The sequence below is a fragment of the Pteropus medius genome, unplaced genomic scaffold, assembly GCF_902729225.1.
Source record: "Pteropus medius unplaced genomic scaffold, Ma_sr-lr_union100, whole genome shotgun sequence".
Classification (NCBI taxonomy): domain Eukaryota; kingdom Metazoa; phylum Chordata; class Mammalia; order Chiroptera; family Pteropodidae; genus Pteropus; species Pteropus medius.
In genome coordinates this window covers 7,564,956-7,592,142 of record NW_024356249.1, presented here as the reverse complement: position 1 = coordinate 7,592,142, position 27,187 = coordinate 7,564,956, and the positions used below count along the sequence as shown (strand labels likewise).

At 49.6% G+C, this 27,187-nt stretch overlaps 1 protein-coding gene across 6 annotated transcripts in view; it reads right to left on the bottom strand.

Annotated features, from left to right (window-relative positions):
* The window catches only part of PLXNA4 (plexin A4), a 418,364-nt gene that overhangs the window by 279,941 nt on the left and 111,236 nt on the right, over positions 1-27,187 (bottom strand). Inside the window, exon 4 of one of the 6 annotated variants that reach the window (XM_039861053.1) lies at positions 25,342-26,784. The exons of the other annotated variants lie outside the window; for them this stretch is intronic. Within the exon in view, the coding sequence (XP_039716987.1) occupies positions 26,584-26,784 (201 nt within the window). The 3' untranslated portion in view covers positions 25,342-26,583. Of the gene's footprint in view, positions 1-25,341; positions 26,785-27,187 lie in introns of those variants that run through there. 6 annotated transcript variants of the gene reach the window in all.

Genomic DNA, 27,187 nt, shown 5'->3' with positions numbered 1-27,187 from the left:
TAAAAAAAAAAAAAAAAAAGTCATAAATTTCTAACTGGCCACAGCTTGGAGACACTTTTAAAGCTAATTGTGTGTTTCTGGTACTAACAGGGGAATTGGTAAAAGTTAGAAATGGATTTTATGACCTTGGTGGGGAGGGAAATGGCTGGCTGACCTCCTTGGGCCAGGGAAGGGTTAATTTCTATTTACGGGAATTAAGGGGCCTCTCTACACTCCTCCTCCTCTTCCCCGCCCTCCCTCCTCACCTCCAGTCCTGCCTGGATCGGGGGTACCTGCCTTTAAGTTGAATGAAAGGCAGGTCTGCAGCTAGATACCCAACCAGGCGATAATGCAAAGAGAGAAAGGAAGGAGGACAAAGAGATGGAAGAGGAACTGGAGGAGAAAGAAATGCTGGAGGAACCTGGGACAGACGCCACAGCCAGCTCTAGAAGCCTGTTTCTCATCTGAGCTTCCCTGTGAACTAGGCCTCGGTGTGACTGGGGTGGGATGTGTGACTCCCTCAGCCTGTTCCAGCTGGAGGCAAGCAGAGGGGTTCTCGGCCCTTTGGCCTCCTGCCGGGCTCACCCTACTCAGTGACCCTCAACTCCCCGGTCCTGAAACTGAGGGGACACTTCACAAAGTGCAGGCCTGGGGCTCTGAGGGGCCCCATTTAGGAGGAAGTGAGGTTTTGGGCGCCTGGGGAAGGGGTAGGATGTCCCCCTTCTGGCCCCCCTACCACACACACACACAAGAGGGAAGTTGGATACAAATGGGGGTGCATAAATAAGGGAGGCCAAGCGGGAGATGTGCAGGGTGACCGCACATGTTCCTCAGGCACCCTGAAGACTCCGCCCACCAGCAGGTCACCAGCCCTTCGGTGCCCCACAGTGACACACCAGGAGAGAGAGCGACCAAAGCAGTGAGGAGGGGGCTCCATCTATCGGGAGCCCCTCTCCCCTGGCTGGACTGTGGGGCAGAAGCTACGGGAAGAACAGAGGCATTACTGTCTTGCCTGACTCCTGGCCCCACAGGAGGTGCACACCTGTGGCCAGGGTCATGCTTGCTTGACCCCAGGTGTGGCCTCCTAAGTTGGTTGAGGGGGCAGAAGCAGGTGTTTGTTTGAGTTTTGTAAACAGAAAACGTGAGACCCAGAAATCAAAAGTCATTCACTCCGGTGGCAGATTTAGGACTAAATTTGTATGGCTGACTCAGTCCTTGAAACCACATTTTTGCATTCATTAAGACCATGGTTTCTATGTTCTGAAGGACACTGCAGGGAAACTCCACACAGTTTGGAAACGTGGTCTGCAAAGCCCACAGCGAGCCTTCTCAGTGGGGGCAACAGCGCCCCCAAAGGGTGAGAATTGGAGGGCAAAAAATACAATGGTTTGTAACATCTAGTAACAACACCCAAAGCTCAATCCTACCTGACAAGTGTTCATATCTGGGCATAACTTCTCATTCAAAAGAATTTAAATTTAGTTTTTCTCTGAGAGGGAGTGAGTGATAGTCGGGGAAAAAAAAAAAAAAGGTTGGGAAATGCCGGCTTTATCGGTGGCCCCAGCGTCACACATCGGGGACACACAGGCCAGGGCTGGGTCCACTCATGTTCACCCCTTTGGGATCGACTCCAGCTGAGTGCACAAGAATGGGACACAGGAGCGGGCTCCGCCCCCACACTGGTCAGTGAGCCCTAGGTGTCCCGCTGCAGGCGATCATAGGCTCTCATAGCGGTAGAAGATTCCAGCAACCCAGGAGATGGAAGCAGCGTCAGAGCAGGGCTGCTGTGAGCGGTGCCGCAACACTGTATGTCCTGCCAGGTCAGAGGAAAGAGCTTCTGGAACACAGAACACCTCAGGGGCCTCTTCCCACGCCTCACTCCAGATCTTAAGCCCTAAGGGAGATGGGGTGCCGGATGGACATGTCCTAGGTGGCCTGAAGGAATGGAGTGTGGGGCTGAAAGGCTTCGGGGCCTTAAAAATGGCTAGTGAGCTTGGGTGCTCTGGGTGGAGGACGGAGGAGAAGCGAGGGACCTTGGGGTCCCCAGCACTCCACAGGCATCTTTTACACATTCCTTTTCTTCCCTCTCTGGCCCCAGAGGCTAGGAAAGAAGGAGGAGACAGAGATACCCAGTTGAACGGACAGCCTGTGCCCTCCCTCCACACTCAGACCCCTGCCCCTAACCCCATCCCCACCAGAAGTGACCCTGGGCTGAATCCTCCAAGCAAACAGTGTGGCTTCCGGCCTCAGTGGGCAGCTCTGGGTCTAGTGGAAAGAGCATGGGGTCAGACATATGTGGCTTCAAGCACGTTGTGAACATCCGAGTGACCCTGGAAAGTCGAGTCCTTGGGGAAGGGCTCCAACTCCACTTTGTGTACCCAACGCCTTCTCTAGTACCTGTCACACACTACGTGCTCCATACATGTTTTGGAGGATGAACTGAATATCGTCCTTCTTCCTCGAATGTTTTCTCAAAAGGAAAGGGGGAATGATAGTCTCCCCTACCTCAGACGGATTTTGTGAATGCTAAAAATCTCGTCAAGCGAACAGCAAGATGGGCCTCCCACCAACGCCCCGCCCCCCGGCCCCGCCTGCCCCCAGTCCCATCCCGTCTTCCTTTCTAAGAAACTCAGAACTTCTGGTAGAAGCCGTCTCATGTGGTTTCTGCAGAGCAGGTGAAAACAGGAATGGGAGAGAAGAGGACATTCTCGTCACAGACAGAGAAGTCCCTTAAGGAAGACCCGAGGTGACAGAGATGGCTCCAAGTGCTTCCCACATGCCCTGTATGTGCTGTCCTCTGCCCAGTCCCATGGTGGACAGAGAACTGTCCAGCTAGGGGACACATTCTAAAAGCAGCGATGTGCCAAGGAACGTTTATTTGGGTCCCTTTCCTGGGGTTCTGACCCAAGGAAGGTCGCACCTTTACTGCTGTCCCAGGGACTTACTACAAGGAGCCCCATTTCACCTGCTCAGGCCCAAATCAGCAGGAAGCCCCCTTGGCCTCCCTCCACCGGCCTTCCCTGGCTTTCTGGGGGTGATGGATGGCTCGAGAGTTACAAATTTTTTTTTTTTTTCTGTCAAGAGAGCGCAAACAATTCGATGCCAGGAGGGAAGAATCTTGCTCCCTGTCGGCCACTAGCAGAGCCCCCAGGGAGCCCTACCAACGTCATGGAGACCTCGGAGAAAGAGAAAACAGCCAGGCCTGTGGGGACAGGGAGCAGGAGGGAGATTTATTTGTGAATGATTAAACCAGAGCTCCCAGGACCTCAGTGAGTGCTTCTTCTTGCCCCGCCCCCACTGCCCCGACAGAACTGTGAGTGGCGGCCCTCTCCAACCCTGCCCTGTGCCCACGGGGCTCAGACAAGGCCTCCGGCAGACAGCCTGGCTCTGGCCAGCTGCCAGGTCCTCGCCTACCTCCCACTCCATTCCTTGTCTGCCATTGTTTCCAATCAGTTTAGGAAACAGCTCCTAGAACAATTAGAAAACATAACAAGGAAGAATTACATAATTACAGTCCGCCTAGATCTCAGGCGCTTAAAAAAAAAAAAAAGGCTGAATTGAGTCCAAACAGGGATTAATGCGAAGTAAAAGATGGCATTCCTGGTGAGCATGAGGGCATGAGGGTGCAAGGGCTGGAATCTTGGGGAGCAGGATCAAAGTTGCTTCTGCATCTACCAGCTGGCCGGGCTTGGGCCCTCACTGCACCCCAGGCCAAAGTCTCACAGGAAGAGTTTGGGAGGCCCAGGGCCATCCTCATGCAATGCAAACCATTCTGAAGAACAGGTAGACCAGAGAGCTACGCCTGTCTGGGAGGAAGACAGAGCCTTAGAGACCAAGCAGCCTAAATTTATGAGGAACAAAGACCCAGAAAAGAAAAGGCTTTTCCCCAAACCACATAGAACTCGAGATTCCAAACCCCCAGCTGATGCTTTGTCCCTTAACACTGGCCTTTGATCTCCAGGCCAGCAGCTGACTGGCCCTATGCACTGAGAGAGCTGGCAAGTCCTTTATTTTTGACCGAAAGGATGGGTATAAGAAGAACTCTGTCTTCTAACACAAGCCTCCCAATACTACCCTGTAAATATTTAGGCTTTGGGAGCTATGCGATCTCTGTAGTAACTGCTCAATGCTGCTTTTGTAGCAAACGAGGATGGCTGAGTTCCAGCAAAACGTCATTTAAGGACACTGAAAATCCGAATTTCATATCATTTTCAGGTGCCACAAACTATTATTCATCTTTCGATAATTTTTTTCAACCATTTAAAAACGTAAGAACCATTCTTTGCTTCGGGGCTGAACCAAACCAGGTGGCCGGCCAGAAGTGAGCCATGGGTTGGCATCACGGACCCTGCACGTCATAGAAGACTCTGCGTCTCTGATCATTCCACACCCAGAGCTTACACAGGACTGCATGGACTCAACGCGGCTGGGCTTTGCTGGGTCACACTGGCTGCTACGCCAGGCTACCACCAGCAAGAGGGAGCCCTCAGGACATCACTCCACAAAGCTCCAGACAGCCCTGCCATCCGTGAGCACCTGGCCCCAGGAACACGCTGGGCAAGCAGAGGGCATGTTTCCCCTGCCAGGCAAGCTATTCCTCCCCCAAAGAGAACAGAACGGAGGCTGCCCCCATGTGCCCCTCTCCAGACAAGACGGAGGGTCTTCCGGCACAGAAGGTAATGAAAGACTAACCTGGCCATCCATCAGGTCAACCCAACTTCCCACCGTGTCCTCCTACTACCTCTCCTTTTAGTATCAGGACATAAGAGCATCTTTACGCATTTAAAACAAATGTACTGCATTGAATGCTGAGGCTGGCACTATGCCGGATGACGATCAGACACAGGATGTCAGACACATAGTGACACCAAGTCTCCATGCAGTTAGTACCTTGAAGGCTGGGACCTAGTCCTCTTTTATCCCCTGCACCCAAGTGGGGTAAACGAATGAGTAAATAAATGTATGTGCAAGATAAAAACAGTTAGAAAGACAGGATCCAATGCAAGGTAAGAGGAGGGGGAATTTGTGCCTGGCTAAGGAAATCAACAGAGGCCCAAATGATAGTGGAGGCGGTTGAGCTAAGTCTGACAAATGGGTGAGATTTGGGCATGTACAGTTGGGACAAAGAGAGAGAGAGGAGAGAAGGAATTCCAGCCAGAAGGAATAACAAGCAAGGGCCTCAGGCCTGGTGGCGTCTGTAAGAACGCTGATAGTTTAGCTTGCTGATTCATGCACACAACCAGAGTAATAACGACGGGTGCTATGAGCACAGAATTAGGCTTTATCTGGATCATGAGGATCCAGAATGTCAGGCAAAGGAGTTGAAACTTGTGCAGGTGATAGGAGGTGTAGAGACTTCTGAACAGAGGTGATTTGGTGGCAATAAGATCAGGAAAATTAACATGTCATCGGAGTACCTAAGAGCTAGAGACAATAAGGAGTCCATTTAAAGAGAGCCTGAACTAAGACAGAAGCAGAGGGGTTGGGCCACCCTGCCAGGAGAAGCAGAGGAGTGTTTGGGGATGATGTGGGACTTGGAAAAGTGATTAGTGGTTATGAAAGTAGACCCTGCAATCAGATAAGCGGGGTTCACATCGGCTCCAGCACTTAATCACTGTAAATGGTCGATCCTCTCTGGGACTCAGTTTCTTCATCTGTTCAGTGGAATCATAATCTCAGAGGGTGGTTGTGAAGTTTAAATGAGGTTATACATAGGATATGCTTATAATGCTCCATAAACATTGGCTATTATTGTTACTTTTATACCAGAATAACTTTACCATGCTGGGTAAACACATAACTAGTGAAAACGCTCTTTGCATGTTTTTGTAACTACTGCATATTTCTATATGACCAGCAGGATAATTGTGTTTGTTGCTCAGGAGTCACATTTGGGCCAGAACAGCTTCCTTCCAGCAGAGAGGTGGTTAGCCAACAGCATTCTATAATCCCCGCCTGCCTTCTTTACCACCAATCCCTGAGGGTGGGTCCCTCACCCTATTCTCAGGAAAATGCCCTACACCCTCTCTGTCACTCCAGAGTCAGCTAATGACAGCCAGCAACCAGAAATGTAGAGCCCTACACAGGACCTTTATCCAGAAAGTCAATGTGCTCTACAGAAAACTCACAGCCCCAACACTGTGGGAAGCGGGGAGGCAGGGAGGAAGTCCTGACCCAGAAGCACACGAGGGTGTCACAGGGGATTCCAGCTAAGGCCTCTGGCCAGCAGGCAAGTCCGGGGGTTCCCTAATCTCAAAGGCCCTCTTTAAGAATCCCTCATGCTCAAGACTGACGATCAGCTGTTTGTTAGGACTCTGACCTGCCAGGAAAATGACCAGCGTCATGACAGAAAGAACACAGGCTTTGGATTCAGGCAGCCGTGAGTTCTGAGTTCCGATCTGGCTGTTGCTCCTCCCTGGCCATGTGACTCTGTACACGAGGACAGCAATTAAATGAAGGTACATGAGATAATGCGTGTTCAGCACAGAGTGGAGCCCAGCTCCTGGGACCTCTGGCATAAAAGCAGAGGACTCTGGACTTCGGTTACGTGACCCAGGTTTTGTTTACCAGCTCAGATGAGGATGGGGCCTCTCCTCACTTAATCAATGCCTGTCTCAGACCTGGAAGGAGGAAGTGGGTTTAACCAAGCCCCACACCCTCTCCACACTCCCCCGGGGGTCTCTACGATGACTCTGCCCAACCCACTCTCAGATGGCCCCTGACTTTCCATCGTGGGTTCTGTGTTTATCCACGTAGTCCAGCCTCCTCTCTTCCCTGTTCCGGTTTCTGTCCGCCCCCTCTGCCTGCCAATCATCTGGATTTCCCATCTCTGCATCTGAAGAGGGTGGGGGTGGGGGGGGAACACGACTCAAGTGAGACTCGCCAGATACTCATGGCATTCCCAAAGAAGCCTTTAGTCAGTTCTCTTTGTAACTCCCTTCAAATCCCATTTCACAACTGACCACGTCTCCCAAGAGCAGGAATGCCAGACCAAGGGAGTAGAAATAGGGATTTAAAAATAAAAGGAGGAAAGAAAAACACTTCGGTTCCCAGAGAAGCTCTCTACGCTCCTGCATTTCTATCTGGTTGCTACTGGCAACCAGGCAATCATACTTTTCCAGTCTCAGATATAATCATCATAATCAATATAGGATATTTATCCCATTCCTTGGTTTTAAGGAACTCACAGCTTTTCACAGCTATCATTCTTTCTTCACTAACATAGAGGAGATCTGGGGAGGGAGTGTGTCTGCTGGGGGGTGGCACGTGGCAGGACTGAAGAGCTGCTTCCCTCTGACAGATGGAGAAACCGAGGGAGGGGTAGGCAAGGGAGGCTGTGAAGGACTGCTCGTGAGCAGAGAGTATTGTTAACAGTAATTAGCATGGGACGGCACTTTCTACACAGACTCTCTCCGTTAATTCTCGCGACATCCCTGGAAAGTAGCCTCATGTCGCTCTTCTTCCAGGGGAAGCCCAAAAGATTCAGAGATTTGTCCAAAGTCGCATAGCCAGAAGTGTCATTGCTGAAACTCAAATCAGGCCTTCGGAGTCCCTTTCGGTGTTTTTCCATGAATCCCTGCAAAGAATTATGATACATTCTTAGAAGGGTGACGTCTCTTCGACGCGTCACCATTCCAGTACTGTACATGCCGATCATTCTACTGCTCTCGTGTGTGTAATTTTGCTCCCGAGTTCTGTTTGACACCAAATGGGCAAGAGGGACAAGGACAAGGTTGAAGCATTTGACCGGGTTGGCAAACTTAGGAGCTAATATTTCATTCCCAGACTATTATGGACATTCTCCTCACCAGAGTAAAAATTTTGAAGAGGAAAAAAAAAAAAAATCAGTCTTTTCGACAGTGAAAATCATTCATCACTTATGACAACTCTGCGATGTTCGCTGTGCGACTGCAGTGACCGGTTTGATGTCGCCCCTTCATCACGGTGACCGACGCGATGCTAGAAACACGGCTTCTTCGGGGTCGCTGAAGTGGACGAGAAACATCCCGAACGCCTTCTATCCTAAACCCCGAGGAAGGCTTTCGCGCCCGCCTTGCCAGTTAGTGCTGAACAGGTGGCTGGCAGGAAAGGACAACAAATAAAACACACCTGGAAGAGGAAGCATGTGACCATGGGCAGAACCGTCCTAACTAGGATGTTTTTCTGAGTTTTATGCGCAGCGTTCACGCCCCTTCAGAGACAGCACAGATACCACTCAAAGAGGAGAGTGGCCGGCTTGCCTCTGAAGCTTCCTTCCTGTTCTTGGAACAGAGAATCAGCTGGACATCACATTCGCTTTTACCGTTTTCCTAACTTAGAGTGAAGCTCATTTATCACTTGGAAGGAGAGGCCCCCAGGCCTGTGTACCCACCTGGGATCCTCCGGACCTTCTGAGAAACGAGGCAAAAAGGACTTGGGCCGTCCTTGGGCATCTCATCTAGCATCTCGCCTGAATGCTAGAAAGAACTACTGTGTTGCGAAGTTTCCTCCACACCCTCCTTATACTCAGCGTAGCAGGCAGAGGAGGAAAATTAGAAACGAACGGCCAACAGGCCAGAGCCCAGGCTAAGGGTACACAGAAGACACCGACGAGGACTCAGATCCCTAGGGATTAGTGACCAGTGCCAATCGACCAAAAGAGGCTTGTTCAGCACCTTCTAAAGCAATTACTGTGTAACTGCCCAACCTAGGCCTATAGCCCAGGCTGGTCCGCCCACCACCACGCAGCCACACCTGACTCCAGGGACGCTGTCCACCTTTGGCCACCCCTCCCGTTCTGTTCCTACGTCTCCGCCGCTCCTGACATTTTGCTCTCATTTTCCACCTCTAGGTCCCTCTCAGCACCCTCGCTGGCATCAGATTTGGCACTCTCGGCACCGAATGTCAATCATCACTTTTGGTCACAATTCACACTCAACCCTCAGTTCTCCTCCTCTCAGCTGCTTTACTCTGGGGCTTCTACTGGGGAGCAGGCAGAGATGAGGCCCCCCAGCTTCCCGGCCTGCAGATCTCTCCCTAGCCCTTTTCCATGCATAAAGGGCGCTTCCCAGGGACTCAGACTATGCTTCTGGCATCCAGATGCACCAGCCTATATCTTCGAGATTCAAGCAGGAAGTGTGTCTGTCTTGCCTCAAGCTTCCTGGCCACACAGGGCAATGTCCTCACTTAGAAAGGCATCCACATGGTGGAGACTGGCTGGGATCCGCAGTCTTCACTCAGTTGTGGACCCACATACTCCTGCCAAACGAGTAGCAATAGCCTCAGGGGAAAGACAAGGAAGGAAGGAAAATAACCAAGGTGGGGAGAGGGGAGACATTCTGAAATCTGGACAACGTCAAGAGCCAGTTTCCATGACAACTGCTTCTTATTACAGTTGCTCAAACTGCAGGCTATTCTAATCAGCGCTGTGGATGGAGCCTTCAGCCCTACTCCGTGATGGCCGCCACTGGGGCCTGGCTCCTCCCCAAGCACAAGGACCACTAACCCTCTGATTATCCCCACTTGCCTGCAAAGGAAAGAGAGGCCAGAGCTTAAAGGGTGAGGTTCGTTGAAGAAGGGAAGGAGGATGAGAGGTGTTGAAGAGAGCGGAAAGTGGTAGGGAGACCCGGAGTCTGGGCGCAGCCTGACAGAAGTGTGGGAGTTGTCTGTGTGAGTGATATGTGTAAGGAGATGCTTATCTCTGTGCTGGTGAGCCCCTGGGCACCCGTGTGACAAGTGGCATCTGCTCACCAGCATGCCAGGGTGGCTACCTGTGGGCATATTGACTGAGCCTGTACACATCACCCTCTTCCCACCCTTTCTGACACCTTGGAATGCTCTTTCCTCTCTTGCCTCTTGCAAAGCTCTAAGCTGAAGTCCAAGGATAACCCCTAAGGGCAAAGGCCAAGGTCGGTGCCCAGCAGGAAATAGGCGCCAGCAGCTTCCAACCATTGTTCGGTGAGTTGGAGATGGAGAGAACAATTGCGCTGAGGTTCTCTAGAGTTACCCTGCAGGGAAGGGTTTATGGCTTAGGGACTTCCTACACAGACCCCAGACTCCTCGAGTCCCCAGAAAATGATTGGTGACTTACAGGGTTTCCTCTGGTCCACAGATGGAGCCTTAGAGGCAAACAACTTGTCAAAGTCACCCGCTGGGTCTGATGTCAGCCTGGAGACTGTCCCCAGAAAACTGAACTCCCTGCCCTCTGCACACTCAGCGTTGCCCCTCCCTCCTCCTATGCCCATCTGGCAATCAGCCAAACACATTGCAAATCAGATGACATATGACACAACACACTCCATCCTGCTCTGAAGGGAGTCCGTCTAGAGGGACAAGGGGTCTGGTTTATATTTTAAGCAGCTAGAGAGAAAAATGGGGGGCCGATGAGGTAAGGTGATGGCAATGAACGCTACACAGCTGTCCAGGATAATTACTTTGCCTAGCTATCCTGGAGCCAGGGAAGTGGGGCACAGGGGAAGGTTTGCCCCATAGATTATGAGCAACGGGGGCAGAGCCAGTCGGCTTCAGGAATTCCAGCTCTCCACCTGCACCCGAACTGCAAGTATTGCTGTCACTGTTGGAAATACAGCAGAAGGAGCCAGAGGGGGTAGGGGCTGGGGGGTGGGGGGAAACCCCAGGCAAAGCGAAAAGGCTATCTTTCTCCCAGTTTCCAGCCCTTGGAGGGACCCAGAGAAAAATTCCCACTCAAACGTCCCCCATCTAAGTGGCTGGAGAACTGGGCCCCTGCACATTTCAGCTGATGGTTGAGGACTCAAGAGGCATCAGGAAACCTAAAATCAGCCTAGGACGGAAATTAGTGAAAAGGTCATCGAATGGGAGCTGGGGAAGGGAGAGGCTAAAGGATGTCTGCCACAAGCCAGCAGTGACCTGTGCAAATCCTCAACCCCTCCCTTGAGCTGAAATGTGGTCCTGTGTGCTGACTTCACAGCCACCATCCCCCACAGATGGAACAGGCATTTCAGGACCGAGGACACGTGGATTATTGGCCACTCGGATGCCACCACTGCAGGAGCTGCGTGGAATCATCTGCCTTGGCTTTTTTCAGACTTCTTGGCTGCCGTACCTCCGATGCTCCATTCTATACAAGTGTGACTCGTTCAGGGATAACACACCTATCTTGACTTTGAAGCCAACATCATGGATGCGGAAGAACGTCCCAGGAAGTTTCCTACCAGGTCCCCGCTTCCTTGGTTCTCCGAGTTCTCAGATGAAAAAGGCTACTAGCTGACCTCGTGGAGAAGAGAATCCAGTCCGGGTGACCCACCAACTAGTATCGGGTGTCTGTCTTGCACTTATAAGAGGCTCTCCAGAAGCACGATAGTCAGGACACAGAGCATAAAAAGTCAAATCCCGAAAAGTCCAGCTCTTTGCCAACAGCTAGAAAGCAGCTCACTGCCTCTCCCCTCATGGTCTTGGGCTCACGTCATTCAAGGGCCGGATGAAGTTGACCCCCAAGGGGCAGAAATCTAGCAGGAAGGGATGTGACTACAGTGTGTGTGTGTGTGTGTGTGTGTGTGCGCGCGCGCGCATGCACGTAGATGCACACATTCCACACATGAAACCACAGTAATTGGTGGTGTGTGGGTGTACATGCAAGAGTTGGAGTGGGCGGTGTCTATGTGACTGAGTGCAGGTCAGGACCATGAATGGAAGACAAGCTGCATCTAAGGCCAAAAAGCTCCCAGATCTGCACCTTCCCACCAAGCGGCCACGGTCCCTAATTGATGCTCCAAGGTCTCATTCTCACCTTACCCCTACAAAGGAAAAAGAGACCCACGCCACTAACTGCACACAGCCTGAAAATACAGAAACACCCAGAGGTGGTGACTGTGATGACGTGAGCACGCACACGAACAGAGCCACTCCTGTCACTCTGTACAGTGTCAGCAGGTAGGGGGCCTCTGTGATTACAGAGGGCAGCCTGACAAGGTCGCTCACTCACGTCAGATGGAAACCACTTTCCCACTGAGAAAGGGAGCTGAAGAGGAGGGGAAGGAAGGCAAGGTGGGGTTAGCAAGAGCCAAGATGAAGCCAAGGGTTTGGTGGAGGGAAGTCTTTGGAGGCAAATCAAAGGTTGGTGGCTGGAGTCACATTCACTGTGTGCCCGCAGTTGTGGGAGAGTGACACTCGTCTCCTGAGGAGTGGGCTCTGACCTGGGGAGGCCACGGCTTTGAGAAGCTCATCTTTGGTACACTCTCTGCAGCAAAGTCTCAGCACCACTTAGAGGTGTGAAAGCATGTGTGCGCGATTGCACACAACACTCCAAAAGCACATGCGAGTCACTCGGGTTAAAGGGTGGTTAAGAACACAGACTAGTTAAAATGTGACCACTTGGAGCTTCAGTTTCCTCATCTATAAGATATAGATGATATAAAGCAGCTCTTTCAGAGGGTTGCTGTTACAACATGATCCATGGATAGGGCACTGGGCATGGTCCCTGGCATGTAGTAGGTGCTAAATAAACATCCGTTTGTTTTATTTCTCAGCCCCTCATCATCTAAGGTAGCGGTCCTTAACCTTTTTGGCACCAAGGACCGGTGCTCCTATGAGAATCTAATGCCTGATGATCCGAGGCGGAGCTGAGGCGGTGATGCTAGTGCTGGGGAGCAGCTGCAGATACAGATAAAGCTTCGTTCACCTCCTGCTGTGAGGCCCAGTTCCTAACAGGCCATGAAAGGGCACTGGTCCATGGCCTGGGGACAGGGAACCCCTGATCTAAGGTCTAAAATGACATGGCAAAAATAGGGGGTGTTGGGTACATAATGTTATTATTTACAACACGGCTAATGTTCACGTTACCTAGATAAATGTGGAACTTCTCAGCCACACAATGATTATTAGTGTAGGATGATATTTCTAGCCAGCTAATCTCAGCATCAGTCCACTAGATATTTTAAAGTGTTATATAGTATAATGGTAAAGCAAAGACTCTGATCTCAGACTGTGGCAGTAGTTCATATTTGCCATTTGCCAGCGACGGGCCTGGAGTAACCCAATGCCCAGCACCAACGAACAACTCAATAGGTTTTTTTATTGAACTACAATTCTGTATCATTTTAGATGTGCTTAACATCGACAATTCCATTCTTGGTCTAATGTTTTTCTTTTCAATCTTCCTCGTGACCGATTGTCAGCACATCAAAAGAAAAAGCTTTGTTCCAAATCAACTGGCCACTGCTGGGTAGTAAGTCGAAAAACTTTTGCAAGATGGTGTCAAAGGTTTAATGTGCCATGACTCTATGAAACCTGTGGACATAATTTCTCCACCAGCACTGAGATGAACTGGCATGTCCATTTTACACCCTTCATCCCAGGCAGCAAACATTAACCTTCGTTATTACCACGCATAACGTACTTTCCTATCGGCGAGAACGTTAACCACCCCTGGTTCATTCAGCAGCCCTGGCATTATTCACAAACTGCAGTTCTCCTTTTCTCTCTGGCCTGCAGGGAATCAAGAAGCAGAAAATAGTCTCTGCCAGATCCAGCTTCCCTAACACTCAAAGCTCAGCTGGCAGGTGCCACAACTTCAGACACATGGCCCACAGATGTAGCAGGCCCACCTAGTTGGGCTCGGCAATCGCGGAGTCCAGTCCTCAAGAACGAGCTCATCTCTGGCAATCTCTGAAGATCCCCCAGGCTGTCTGCAGACAGGTCTCTCAAAATGTGTGACCACTGTACTTTAGAACACACGAAGAAGTAATGCATTGGGTTATCCATATCACACACACACACACACACACACATATCCACACATATACATATATGCATGTATACATACGTATGTATAAACCTACACATATGCATATATCAATGCATGACCACACTTCCTGTTCACCTTAGGTGACACGTTTGGTAGGGATGTTTATGAAAGGAGGAGGGGCATTTTTGCTACTCAAACAGCTTCTGGAATCAAAACATTTGCAAACCACCGGTCAAAGGGACAAGCCCTGAACTCAGATGTGGGTGCAATAAATGATCAACCTAAGTTTGTGGCCGTAATTTTTTTTGTTCTCTCCTCCCTATCCCCAAAGCCACTAGCAAATGTTTTTACACAGTTTCCGTTTTACCTGTGGTCCTCCAGGCTCTTCTGACTGGGAGATTACCCAGGTAATCTCAGAAAATGTCCTACTGCTGCAAATGAGCAGTGTGGCACTTTCTGAAGTTTGATGGGATTAGAATAGTACACTTCTGGTGAGCTACTGGAAAACACCGTGTGTGTGTGTGTGTGTGTGTACATGTCCATGAGTCTGGGTGGGGTTTGCGCATTACTGCCATAGAACGCACTTTTATCTTTATAAGAATCAGTGATAACCCATTTCCTCATAATGAGACGACCATAAAAGTTTTGAGCTTCAACGTGCAGGAAAATGCCAGGATCCCCGTGTTTGAAAGGAAGCCTTACTTTCCCTTCCCCGCCGCCTTACACAGACATATGTTGCACAGACAAACACCTGGAAGGCAGTTTGCCATTCTTTGAGGTTGCTGCCTTTCCCATGCAGCTGTCAAATCACACCAGATCAACATGACACAGCAAATAACACTATGACACGCAACCGGCAACTTTTGAAAATACACTCTCCTTACCCCAAAGCCCCGCCTGCCTTCCCCATCTCGTGCTGCTGTCTTCAAACTAACCATCCTGAAACTGCTTAAAAGAGCCTGACAGGTAATTTATTCTATGGCAGAGGATAGCAATTTCACTGTCCAGAGGCAAGATACCCAGCTGCATCCAAAAATCCGTCCACTCATGGAACACAGCTTTAATATGATAACAATTCCAAGGGTGTGTGGTCGTAATTCTTTCGGCTCCTTCCTCCCTTTTCCCAAAGCTGCTGGCAAAATGTTTTTACACAGTTTCCTTTTTTCAAAAGGCCCCTCCACTGAACCTCTTAGAATAAATCAAATATTTCACCATGACGGGTGATTATCAGGTACTTGTTTGTGGAAAGAGCCAACTATACAGGGGTCAGGGCCTGGCTGCTGCTGTGAGATTTTTGCCCATAAGTAGAATGTTTTAAAAAATTCTATCTGACTCTCTCTGCAGCAACCCTGCTAGGCTCTACAGGGCTTCACTTCACCTGGTTTAGAAGGGAATGAGAGCGAGGAAGGTTGATAAGCAAATGACACCTGCTTCCAGATGAAGACAGCTATATACTTATTATTTTTCTAAAACATTCTGACAGCTGTTCTCACATTTTATTCCCTAAAAACCATGCAAGGTAAGGACAGTAAGAATCCCATCTTTATTTCTACTTTATACATGGGAAAAATCTAAGAGAGTATTGAAGACCCGGCTTCCTCATAGGAAAAGGGGACCCTGGGTTTCTCCCAGGTTAAATCACAATATTACGGCCTAAGTTCACAGGGTGCATTCCCATCGGGAATAGGGATGGAACAACACTTCTCCTGACTCAGTCCCAGACAATCCCCCACCCGCCCACAACTACCCCTGCCCCATAGGACCACATCTCACCTATACTGCAACGAAATGCAAATTCTGATAGTGATTTCTAAACTTGGCTTTGTGACTGAACTTGCTATGAAATCTTGACCAAGATGCTTCCTTTTATAGTATTTTGGAAGACTAAGCTGTAAAGGGGGCTGGGAGCTCCTCAGGCCGCGGTAAATGCTTTCTGGGTTTACGCTACCCAGCCTGGACTAGAGCGTGTCCTCCATAACTGCTCATCAAATCGAAACGGTCACAACAACAGGATGCTTTTACCTCCCACGGACATCCCCGAGCTAGGAACACTCACTCAGAAGCACAGGACGCTGCCTGCGGATCCAAGGATGTAGAATGGTGGCATGTCTGTGTGTTCATTCCACTAATGATGCTTTTGGAGTTTATTTCATGCCTTTTTTGCATTTTATATTTTATATATATAGACACATATACATGTATATTTCACATGCATAATATGAAATGTAAAAATGACATTATATATGTGTGGATAGATAGATAGATAGATAGATAGATAGATAGATAGATAGATAGATAGATAGAGATAGAGATATATCTTTCAACTCTACCACATTTAAAAAACCTCTTTAGTCAAATAATAATCCTACTGCCTGGCTGGCAGTCAGGGGAAAAAAAAAGGCCTCACAAAGAATGGTGGGCCACAGTCAGCTAAGGCTGAGTATCCGAGCAGGGCGATCCCAAGGGCAGACCCAGCTTAGCGAGGCCAGAGGCTTCACCAGGGCAAGGAGGTCCTTGAGGGCAAGGAGGTCCTTGAGGGCTAGGAGGTTCAACTGCTTCACAAAGTGGCATGTTACCAACGTGCTCTGCGTGGAAATTACGTGCAAGAGTGACATGCCTGGCCTCGAGTCACCACTCCGTCAGAGTCGGAGGTGAAAGGAAGCCCCAGATCTCCCAAGGTTGGGGGACTATCTGTACGAACAGATAGTTCCCACCACCCCCATCTGAGGAGGGGCCCCAGGTTCATACTTGGCGCTGGAGGCCGGCCTAGGAGATCCAAGGGCAAAAGAGAGAACAGACCCAGGTCTGAAGGGGTAAAGAAAATACTATTAGTCGGGAGCAAAGAGCGAGAGATGAAAGAATCGTGTTTAGTAACCAGCCTGGATTTCAGGGCCCGGGACCACAGAAGTCCCAGGGGACGGTAGCTGGGGTGAGCCTGCAGCTAGTGTGTGAGATTGAATGCAAGCAAACAGAGAAACAAAGGGGGGAAAAAAAACCTAGAAAGATAAAAATGAAGCTCCCTGCAGCACCCAACCCATTTTCAGAAGTTTGAACAGATGTCCTTCCTACCCCTGTCTTCTTGGGAATGCCTCAAGAATTCTGCTTCTCTCCCACGGGCAGCTTGCCCCACCACCTACGTGTTCTTCCTGGATTCCAATCTGCTGCTTCTCCACGGGCGTCTTCTGGTTCTTTTTCTTTCTCTTTTAGATGCTGCTGACCTTCAACCTCCCAAATGTTGCCACTCAAGATATCCCCTCTGCAAACTCATTTCATGCATTTGGCAAGTACTTATGAAGCGCTGTGCCCAGGACCCGGGCTGAGTGCCAGGCGCACATGGGACAGAGACTAAGACAGAGACAGTCCCAGGCCCTCCAGAGCTTACAATTCAGTATAAAAGAAAGCAGGTTCCCCCCAGAAGCCCTGCCTCTGCCTCCTGATCTCCTGTGTGGCTCCCTTTTGAAGACCCTTTCATTCATCACCTCGCCCAGATCCAACAGACTTAAGGTTGTAGGTTTTGGGGATTGGCACAGCCCTGAGAAGTCAGACCCCTACACTGTGCCCAAGGCTGGAACATTCAGCCGGGTGACCACAGTAGCTGCTTACGAACAGTGTCGCTTCTGACTGCCTGGGACTTTCCTGTCCTAGCTGTGCCTCTGACCACCACCACAGGCTTTATCACCGAGAGACTGATCAACCGAGGCCTGTCCTGGGGACAGCAGGCCTCTCTACCCCATTTCTCACCTCTGGAGTCTTCTAGAACCCAGCACCCTCAAATTGTGTGGAAGAGCAGGAGGAAGATACTCCTTTGCCAGTGCTCAGAGCCTCATCTTTCTTTGTGGCCATTTTCCTATAGCAAAGCAAATGCAATCAGCAGCCTCATAGTTTTTACACCATGTTCTCTTTGGGGGAAATTTCCTGTCATCTGGGCTGCCTTCAGAAAGAGGAGTCATGCTTGAAGTCACGGTCAACTGGGTATTTTTCTTCCCAGAACCCAATTCAGCTGATACTCTGTGTATTATTTCTTCCCTCTGAATGCTAAGAGAAATTGACACTTTAAATGACCGTGACATCTCTGCTCTCTCAGCCTGGATGTTTCTAGAGTTGATTTTCAGCTGCCAGGGGGGCCCGTGGCCTGTTTTCCTGCATGTGCTCTGTCGATGAGAACCAAGGATGGTGATGATGATGCTGCTGATGGTCACGGCCGTGCTCCCTCTGGGTTGTTCTGTACACAGCCTTTCTTTAGAGACACCCTTCTTAATGAACCCCATGTCCATAACCTTTCTTTATTAGGTGGAAGGGAAAATATCGTTATCGAAGGATTCAGCAGAGAAAACTTCCAAAGACCGACATGTAGCATCTTTAGGGTTCCCCTTCATTTTCAAAATTGGCACTTCTCTCAAATTAAAATGTCTCTGGCATAGCTTCTTTTTAAAAAATGTGTGCTTCCATTCCAGGAAACCCAACAGTAGACCGATCGTAACCACGAGCGGAGAGGACCACATACTCCTTCAGCATCGCTCGGCACACTAAAACAGGCGTCAGCTGAGCCACATGCCACCCCGGTGGACTCCAGGAGTTCTTTCTCCCCAGATGCCCTGCTTACAAACTGAGCCAGATCGAAAACATTTAAATGAACTTAAGAGCATTATCAGCCCTCATTAATACTCTTTTCCAGAATCTGAAAGTTTTGTTTTGAAATTTCCTCCCACACATACTTCTCTCCTTGAAATTTGGAAATCAAACACTCGCCTTTTTTTTTAGCCTCTTAGCAATGTTCTTTTTCTCAGGTGTTGTCAGGAATTAACACCCTCCTTGACAAAGAGGGCCTTTTGTTGTACTTTGAGCATCCCGAGTGACAGGCAGCGTCTAGTAGGGGAAAGTACGTTCTGGGAACCCCAGGCTGCTGGGAGCACCTCCGTGCTGAGGCTTGTGTTAGTGTGCAGTTGGGGGGTGGGGGGCGGTACCTGAGTGAGGGCATGCAGCCACACATACTCTCTGCCTTCCCCCCATCAAGGGCCCTGCCGTCCGTCACCTTCCGAGCATCCATGCTAACTCATTTTTCTAGAAGTATAGAAGGATCTGACAGTTGCCATTCCCACTCACGCACCGCAAAAACCGGCACCATTGGGCCCATTGGGCCATTGGGCATCTCCGGAAGCTCGGTTCTCGTTAAGTTTCTGATCCAGCCAAGCAAACTGCCTTGCCACAGCCACACTTATACTCGTAGCTTAATATCCCAAACTTGCCACCTGCTTCTTCTTCTGCGCTATTTCTGGAGCAGAAGAGTTTTGTCTAGAGTAACTCACATCCCATACCATCTCGATTTTCTCTTTCCAGTCTTCAGAGCCCTCGCTGAGTGGGTGAGCTTGCCTTGGTATCCAGCCCTCGTCAGTACCTCTACGGGTCACGTCCACAGAACGCACCTCACAGACCCGCAGATGCATCTAGTTGCCTAGTGCCACAAGAGATAGTAGCTAAGTAACCTAGCTTCATGGTGTGAAATCAGCAATTATTGTATTATCTTGGTCCTTTTGGGCTGCTATAGCAAAATATCATAGCCTGAGGGGCTTACCAACAACAGACATTTATTTCTCACAGTTCTGGAGGTTGGGAAGTCCAAGGTCAAGGTGTCGACAGATTCTCTGTCTAATGGGAGCCCGTCTACTGTTTCAGAGATGGCCTTCTTCTGGCTGCATCCTCACATGGCAATAGGGGTGAGAGAGCTCCCTGAAGCCTTTCTAATAAGGGTCCTAATCTCGTTCGTGGGGGCTCCACCCTCATGACCCAATCACACCTCCCTCCCCCCGCAAAGGCCCCACGTCCCCATACCATCTCATCGGGAATTAGACTTTCAACTTGAAACTTTGGGCAGGACACAAACATTCAGTCTATAGCACACATTCATCCCTACATAACTGTGACACACTTCTGGATAGATAGTGACATCTTTTTATACCTGAAATGCTTTGAAAATTTGTCAAGTTGTTAAAAAGAGGATAAACTGATAGTCTGGTAAATCTTGCCAGACCATGGCCAGACCAGTTCAAGTACCTCACTTTCCTGTCTGGAAAGAAAAATGAAAAAAAAAGAGCTCTGGGATCTCCTGGGAGAGTCTGCTGACCCCTTCCTGTGGCATGGGGTGCTCCGAGCCGCACTCCGAGCCGCACTCCGAGCCGTGGGTGTCGGGAAGTTCTCACAGGGACGTCTGCTGGGCTTTCCCTGTGCCCTCCCTCAGAGATTCTGCCTCCTGATGTGGTTGACACAGCCTCTCAGGCTCACGTAACAATGTGAAATCAAGGCCACAGTTAAAAGGCAGAAACTCACAAGTTCTTCCTGATGAAGGGGATCGTTTGCCCAGCTCTGAAAGCTGAGCTGACGTCTCTCCCGATAGGGGCAGCTCAGCTCTGCACCACGTGAACAAGATCACACCGGCTCAGATGGAGGAAGAGAAGGCCAGAGGCTGGGCACCTGGTGGGCCCAGGCAGAGATGCACAGGTATGGTCTTGGGCACAACAGGTAAGACTGATGCCTGTCTCCCCGAGCCACAAATGAACAGCAGTTCTAACTCCTTACAATTGTTTATAGTTAAATGAGACACCACACATTGTACGCTCAGACCCGAGACTGCACTTCTCACATGTCAATAAAAGTGAGGTAAGAACAATAAACGTTCCCATGACGCCTCTCCTTTCAACCCCACAGCAGTCCAGTGGGCTCAGCATCATTACCATCATTCTATGCATGAGGAAATCCAGACCCAGTGACATTAAATATTTGCCCCAAGTCGCACAGCTAGAAGATCTGAAAGCAGAACTGGAGAAGAGTGGGCTTAGTTGATTTCACCTGAGGGCCGCAGAGAGGAAACGCTACAAAGGCCTTAACATGGCCTAGATGGTGACATCTGAGCTCTGACCTCTCCTCCCTTAGCCTTTAATGTCCCCCAAGGGGAAAAGGAAATTAACTTTATGCACTAGGCACTACAATGGGTGTCTTAAACAAGAACATAAAGTAATAGCTCCTTTCATAGAAAACAAGCATCAACCATCCTGGTTATGTCATTTTAACCTCACAAATAACCCTACCTGGTCGGTATCCCTAATGGCTCCATTCGAAGAAAAAGAAGAAGGAAAAGAAGGAAAAAGTAACTGGTCCAAGGCCACACGATAAGTAAGTGGCAGATTACGGATTCCAGCTCAAGGCTAGCTAGTCTGGGGGCCCTTGCCCTTGGCAACAGGACTGCAGTGGACATAGATCTCTTTGAATTCCTCAGCAGTCCCCGTGCCTGGACTTTCCATCCCTCCCTTCCTCTCTCCACCCACTCGCATCCATCATGCACATTTTCATTAGACATCTTTGCCCAGTGATCTGTTGATATGTTATATTAGAATTGCAAACAAATGCTCTCATTTCGTCCTTCCACCTCCCCTCTCTCCTGCTCTCCTGGCGTCTGGAAGTCAGCATTGATTTTTCTGGCCCCGCTCGGCTGCCTGACTGACATGTCTGGTTGATTCCCCTCGGAGAGCTTCAGGTGGGTCAGCGGGCTCCCACTGGAGCATGGGAGGGAATAGTGCAGCACCTGGAGAAGCTGAATTGGACCTCTTCTCCTCCTTCCTGCTCACAGGTACCAAGACTCACTGCCCCTCAGACTCTCCCCGTTATCCCGTCGATGGGTGCACACTCCTCAATCCATCAACGTGGTGGGGAACCAGGGGAAACTGTAGGAATGGGTTTCCCTGTGAGGCGGAACCAAGTAAGTTTAGACCTCCCAGGTACTGATGTTTTCAACCAGGCCTGGGGTCGTTTGACTTCTGGTGGATGAGGAAGGAGATTCCCCTGGAGCAAAGTGGATTAGGAGATGTGAGGAAGAAGAGCTCAGTGCAAGGGGTGGAAAGGTGACCAGGGTACCACCTTGTAAACAGGGCCCTAATCCCTTAACCCATCAGAAGGTTTCATATAGTTGTAAGCTTTCTAAAAACAGATTTAATAATCCTCAGAGGTCATCTGAGCCAGGCTTCTGTCCAGGCTACACAGCAAATCTCAAAAAGATGGGCTTCTCTCCTAAGTTTAAGAACCCAAACAAATACTCAGACCTCTCTCAACATTCAGTTTCTAGCTCTGAAAATTATGTTGGATCATCAAGATCCAAAATTATGTTGGATCATCAAGTACATTTTCTTCCTTGAACTTACCATTCCCAATGGTTGTGGTCAGCGGGTGGAGTCGCCACTCTGCCAATCAGATCTGTGAAGTGGTCAGTGATGACAAGCTCAAAAAAGAGGGGACTCCCAGTGCTATGCTGGAGCCAGCTCTTTCCAGTTCAAGATAGCTGATCATTAAATTTTTAGGAATTTTGTAATCTGGTTAAACCAGCTTGAGCTCACCATGGTGGTAATATTTATACCACAGAAATCGACATATGTTATAAATCAGAGCTTTTAATTCCCCTGGAGAACTGGGGGTTTATTAAAGAGGGTGCCCAGTCACGTGGTCAGCTTAGGTGCAGGCCGAGGCATAGAAAGGGTGGAGCAAAGTGGAAGAGATGAAGGCAAGTCAAGAAATCAAGTCTTTAATCTCTTGGAAGGAGCAAACATCTAATCTAATAATCACTCCTTTTCCTAACCAGGTACAACCTCGTTCCCTCTGTATCTACATATTACTTCTTCCCTGAGGAAAACAGCTACTGTTTTCAGACCTATAATGGGAAGAGCTGAAGGGACACATGGCAGTCAGGATTTTATCATTTCTCAGAAGCAATGAGTTGGAGATCTAAAAACCAGCAAAGAGCTCTTGACCAGAGATTGAATTCTAGATGCATATTTATATATAGCCCAGCCGTGGTTCTCTCCAGCTAGGCCTTGTATAAATGTTTACTCTCCCTAATTAACTGATGAGATCATCAAAAGCAGAAACTGTGCCTTGACCATGTCTAGTAAGACACTGAGATACAACAAGCAATTCACAAATATTTGGTTAACTCATTGAAGTGCTTTAAATTGAATTGAATTGGTGGTGAACCACTGGCTTGTTGTCAGAGGTCAAGTCTTTTCAAATCCTTTTTTTCCTAACGAGGTGAAAATTAGCCACCGGCTAGACAGACACTGGTTAGGCATAGTTTGACCTTGTAACTTCACATGAGCTCATCATGACTACGGTTCTAGCTCATCCCATTTTCCCAGTTAACTGTCTTCCTTCTCTGCAGTTTTCCAGGCTCCTGGCCTCTTATTCAGAGCCATATGTTTTGAGATTGGGGTTCTTAGAAAGCTGCCCACTTGGTCGCTAACAATGTTCGACGATGAACCTGGAGCACCCCAAAATAAGGGCCACCCAAAGTCTAGTCACGCTAAGACGACAAAGTGGGTACTGCTTGGCCCACAGAAGCTGGGAGGAATCATATCCCCCAAAACACAGCTGACGCTCATCAGGGAAACCAGCAGCCAGGGAGATGAAAGAACACGTCTGCTCTAATAGACCCGGCTCTGCTCTCACAGAGGCGCGAGGAGGCAGCTACCCCTCGCTGGGCAATCTGTCCCTCTCTGACTCCTGTCACACATGACCACCTCCAGCCATGTTTGTCTAGCTCTCCCGACAACTTCACCCAGGATAAGCAGCAAGGCTGCCTCGGTCCTCTAGATGAGATGCCAAGACTGCTGACCCGTCCTCCAAAGAGAGACCTGTCCTCTCCGAGCTAGTGACTGAAGTCCAGGCTGCTCTCACCCAACACTGCCAGTGGGTGTTCACCTTGCAGGGGCCAAGACCTATCTGAGACCCTTCTCAAAGACTCTGGAAAAGGCTCACTCACCTATTATTTTTATAGACGACTTCACAGAGTTCAAAGCCTCCAAAAAAGCCCAGCTGGATGCCTAAGGCCAATGACTCCAGATTAAAGATGCTGGATAAAATGCCTCTCAGACACATTGCCCATTTCCATCCTGGATACCAGCTCCTGTTCTTCATTCTCTCAAATCCCAGGGAACAGAAAACTGTTCCCTGGGAACCCTCCAGGTCACAGATGAACAGATTGGCCTCCATGGAGGCTGTGTAAGAGGCTCAGGCTTCTGCAGCAAGTTACTGAGAGAGATGGGATTGGGAGTTCCGGGTGGCTGTGGCTCCCTCTGCTACTCAAAGCAGCCACACAACACTACACCATAACGTATCTTTCGTAGAATCAGAACTAGTCATTTGAAAACCCTGGCTTTCTACTTCTCCTCAGTTATGAGTTCACACCAACAAGTTTTGGAAGAGAAAGGAATGCTCCTCTGGGGAGCAGGCAGGTCTTCCCACAGCCAGAGGTAAGACAAATGAGCTGCTCTATGTCTTCTCCGGGCTGACATCTGGAGGACTGACATCGTAAGTGGTTCTGGCACACAGACTCCGCTGCTAATGGGGGAGCTCTAAGGGCCCGTTAATTCCATTACTGTTCTATGAGCAGTGAGTGATCATGTTCACTTCACTCCCCATCCCCAGCTCCTCAGATCCCTTGGCTGCTGAGGAGACTTGCTGCCCCCCAGAACAGCTGCAGGGAGAGAGTTGACTGGGGGAGGCCAGAAAAGCGAGGACCCCACCCTCCCTCAGTGCAGTACCCTTGGAGCTAGGAAAACCTGCTCAACCTGCAGGAGAGCCAGTGGCTGTGGGGGCAGCCACGGCATCCCCACGAACTTGACTCGAACTTGACTCGAAACCCCTGTGGCTGGTCTGTCAGCCCTCTCCCTAAAACTCCAGAATAATCTCTGCATGTCTATGAGTACAGACTCTGTTCCACTCTGGCCTAGAGCCGCTCCGGGCAAGTCAGAGGCTCAGGTGAGTAAGTCCATTCCTAGGCCTCTTACTTCATGGCTCAGGACCCCAAGTGGAGGTCAAGTCTTTTAAGGCTCAAGTGCCCAAGGCTGAGAGGCCTCAGAAAGATGATTCGCGCCTGAGGGAAATCCCCAGGTTACACTCAAGTTACAGGGTGTACAAACTCAAAGATCCTAGTTGCTAATTTAGGGTAGACCTCTACTTGCCGACACCCATCCCCTGTTTTTATAAATGCTGATTGGCTCCTGTTCCTCTAGGAGACCATGTAAGGAAGGAAAGGGGGAGAGCAGGTGGCGTAAGCTCAGACTGTCCAGAGTCAGGTCTCCCCTTCCACAGCTGAGGCCTCCCCGACACTGGTCCAACATGCTCAGCTGGTGAGCCTCGAGGGCGCAGCCAGATTCTACCTCCAAGGACTTGGAGGTAGAATCTGGCTGCGCCCTCGATGCTGAGGTCTTGCTTGGGGCTTCCTTATCACTGTACCCCTACCCTGAGGTTTCTGGGGGTTACCACAGGAAGGGAGTGGGAGGCAAAGGCTACTGCCTTGCTGGTCAGCATCATCTCCACCAACAAGAACATGTGCTGAGCAGCTTAGGAGGTATTTGGGGAGGAGAGTCTAAAAGGGCATACATTTCTGGTCCTCAGGCAGCTGGGGAAATTTGCCAACACACAGGAATAGACATAAAAACAGATATTAAGCAGTGCAGAGACCTGTTCCCAGATCAAAATTTGAAAGAAGCCTCCCTTACACTGATTTCCAGCAAGAAAATGACTTTTTTTTTTTGAGGTGGGGCCTTGTATTTTGTTGTTAGCCGTGCCTGATGTGCCCAGTGGGGAAAAGGCAGTGGAACAAGCAGTCAAGGACACATCCCTGTCTGTGGAGAGTTTTCTAGGAGAAGAAGGAGGTGAGATTTGATTCCTGGACACAGTGGGATTCTAGAAGGGAAGGCCATGCCTGGCTCTCTGAGAGAGAGCAAGCTCGTCTCCTCAGCTGCCTGAATGGCCAGGCTGGGGACAGCACCAGCACAGAGGTAGGATGCGGGGCTGTGCACGTTTATTGTAGCAATGGCTTTCTTAGAGATGAGAGCCGAGAAGCCCCTGTTTCTTAAATCAAGAAAACTTCCCTTGCCCCCAGGCTTAGTCTGGTCATTCTTGCAAAATGAGGCTCAAAGCATCACACACCAAATATTTCATCACGCTTACTGCCTCTTCTTTCCCCAACAGTCCCCTCCTCGTTCCAGAAAGTCACGCTGGAAGGACACACAAAAGATTCCTGGCCTTTTCTCTTGGAGTAGCCACAGGTTTATTTTTGTCTTGCATCTAGCTTAGCTTTGGGAGTCAGAGTAAAGTCAAGATGTTTTTCTCCCTGCTTTGACCAGGGGGACCATTTCTAAAAGAACTCGAAAGTAGTTATCTGTCATCATCTCCCCTAGCAAGCCATCCTGGCACCATGCATTTGAGAGAAAGGAATATCAGTCCAGCAGCAAGAGATGAAAGAGGCAGGAATAAAAGATAAGACTTTGCCTCCCACAGCAGCATCCCACCCTCCACGACACATTCTAGATCACTCGAGCCTTCTCAACCCAGGGAGCTCGCATCATGCCCGTCTCTAGCAAATACAAATTAGCAGAGCTCCAAAGGCAAGGAAAGATGGAAATAAGGTGGCCTAACGCTGGAAAAGCGATGGTGGCCATGTGGTGTAGGGAAGTCTAAAAAGACACGACATAGAGCAAGCTTTGAGTCTCAAATCTCTTCCGGAAATAGTCTTGAGAGACACTCACATCCTCTGAAGTTTGGTGTGAGGGGTGTGAGGGCCACACCCTCAGCTCCTTGGAAGAAGATCTTCTGCCCTCTCCCTTCTGCGGGGTAAGACTCCAAGAAAGGCGGTATTGGCATCTGCTCACAAGCAACTGTCCTATTCCAACCCAAGCTCTCCGGTCTCCGAAGGGGAAGGTGGGGAGGATGTGAGCATCGGCACAAGGGATCAGGCACAAGTATCAGCTGGAAGACAGCTCCCACGACAGTGGGAAATGAAGGCCCTAATTGCATTCCATCATCGGTTAAGACCTTGGGTCAGCACACATCAGCAATTATTTACTCTGGCAAAGTGATCAGGGAATTGGGGCCAGGGAATTGATGTATTGGGGTAGGGGCGCCTGGGGGTACAGAAGATGAGGATAGCAATGGGAAGGAAGCTCTTTTTGCAGCTGCCTCCTCCTAACTGGGATCAGCTCAGGCTTCGGTGTGGGAGCTACACGCCACGGTCTGCTCCTCCAACATGGTGAAATGCCTGGAAGCCTACATGTGAAAATCTGGGGGAAAGAGAAAAGCAGAGAGGGATAAGGGCTAAACAGACAGTTGCTCACTAACAGGTAAAAATCCCATGTTAATCAGGGAAAGGATGGAGAAGTTTCAACATACCTGCCCTTTGCCCAGAGGCGAGAGCAGAGAAATTGGATCAGGCAGATAAGACCGCAGCAAAGACAGGACAGACTGGAAGACAAAGGGGATACAGATCCTAAACGGGAACTAATACTGTGTGGCAATGCTTCTCCAAATGTGGCCCCTGGACCAGAGGCATCAGCATCACCTGGGAACGTGCTAGAAATGCAACCTCTCAGGTCCTACACTGGGTCTATTGAATCAGAAACTCTGGGGGGTAGGACCCGGCACTGTCTTGACAAGCCACCCATGTGATTCTGATTCACATCCAAG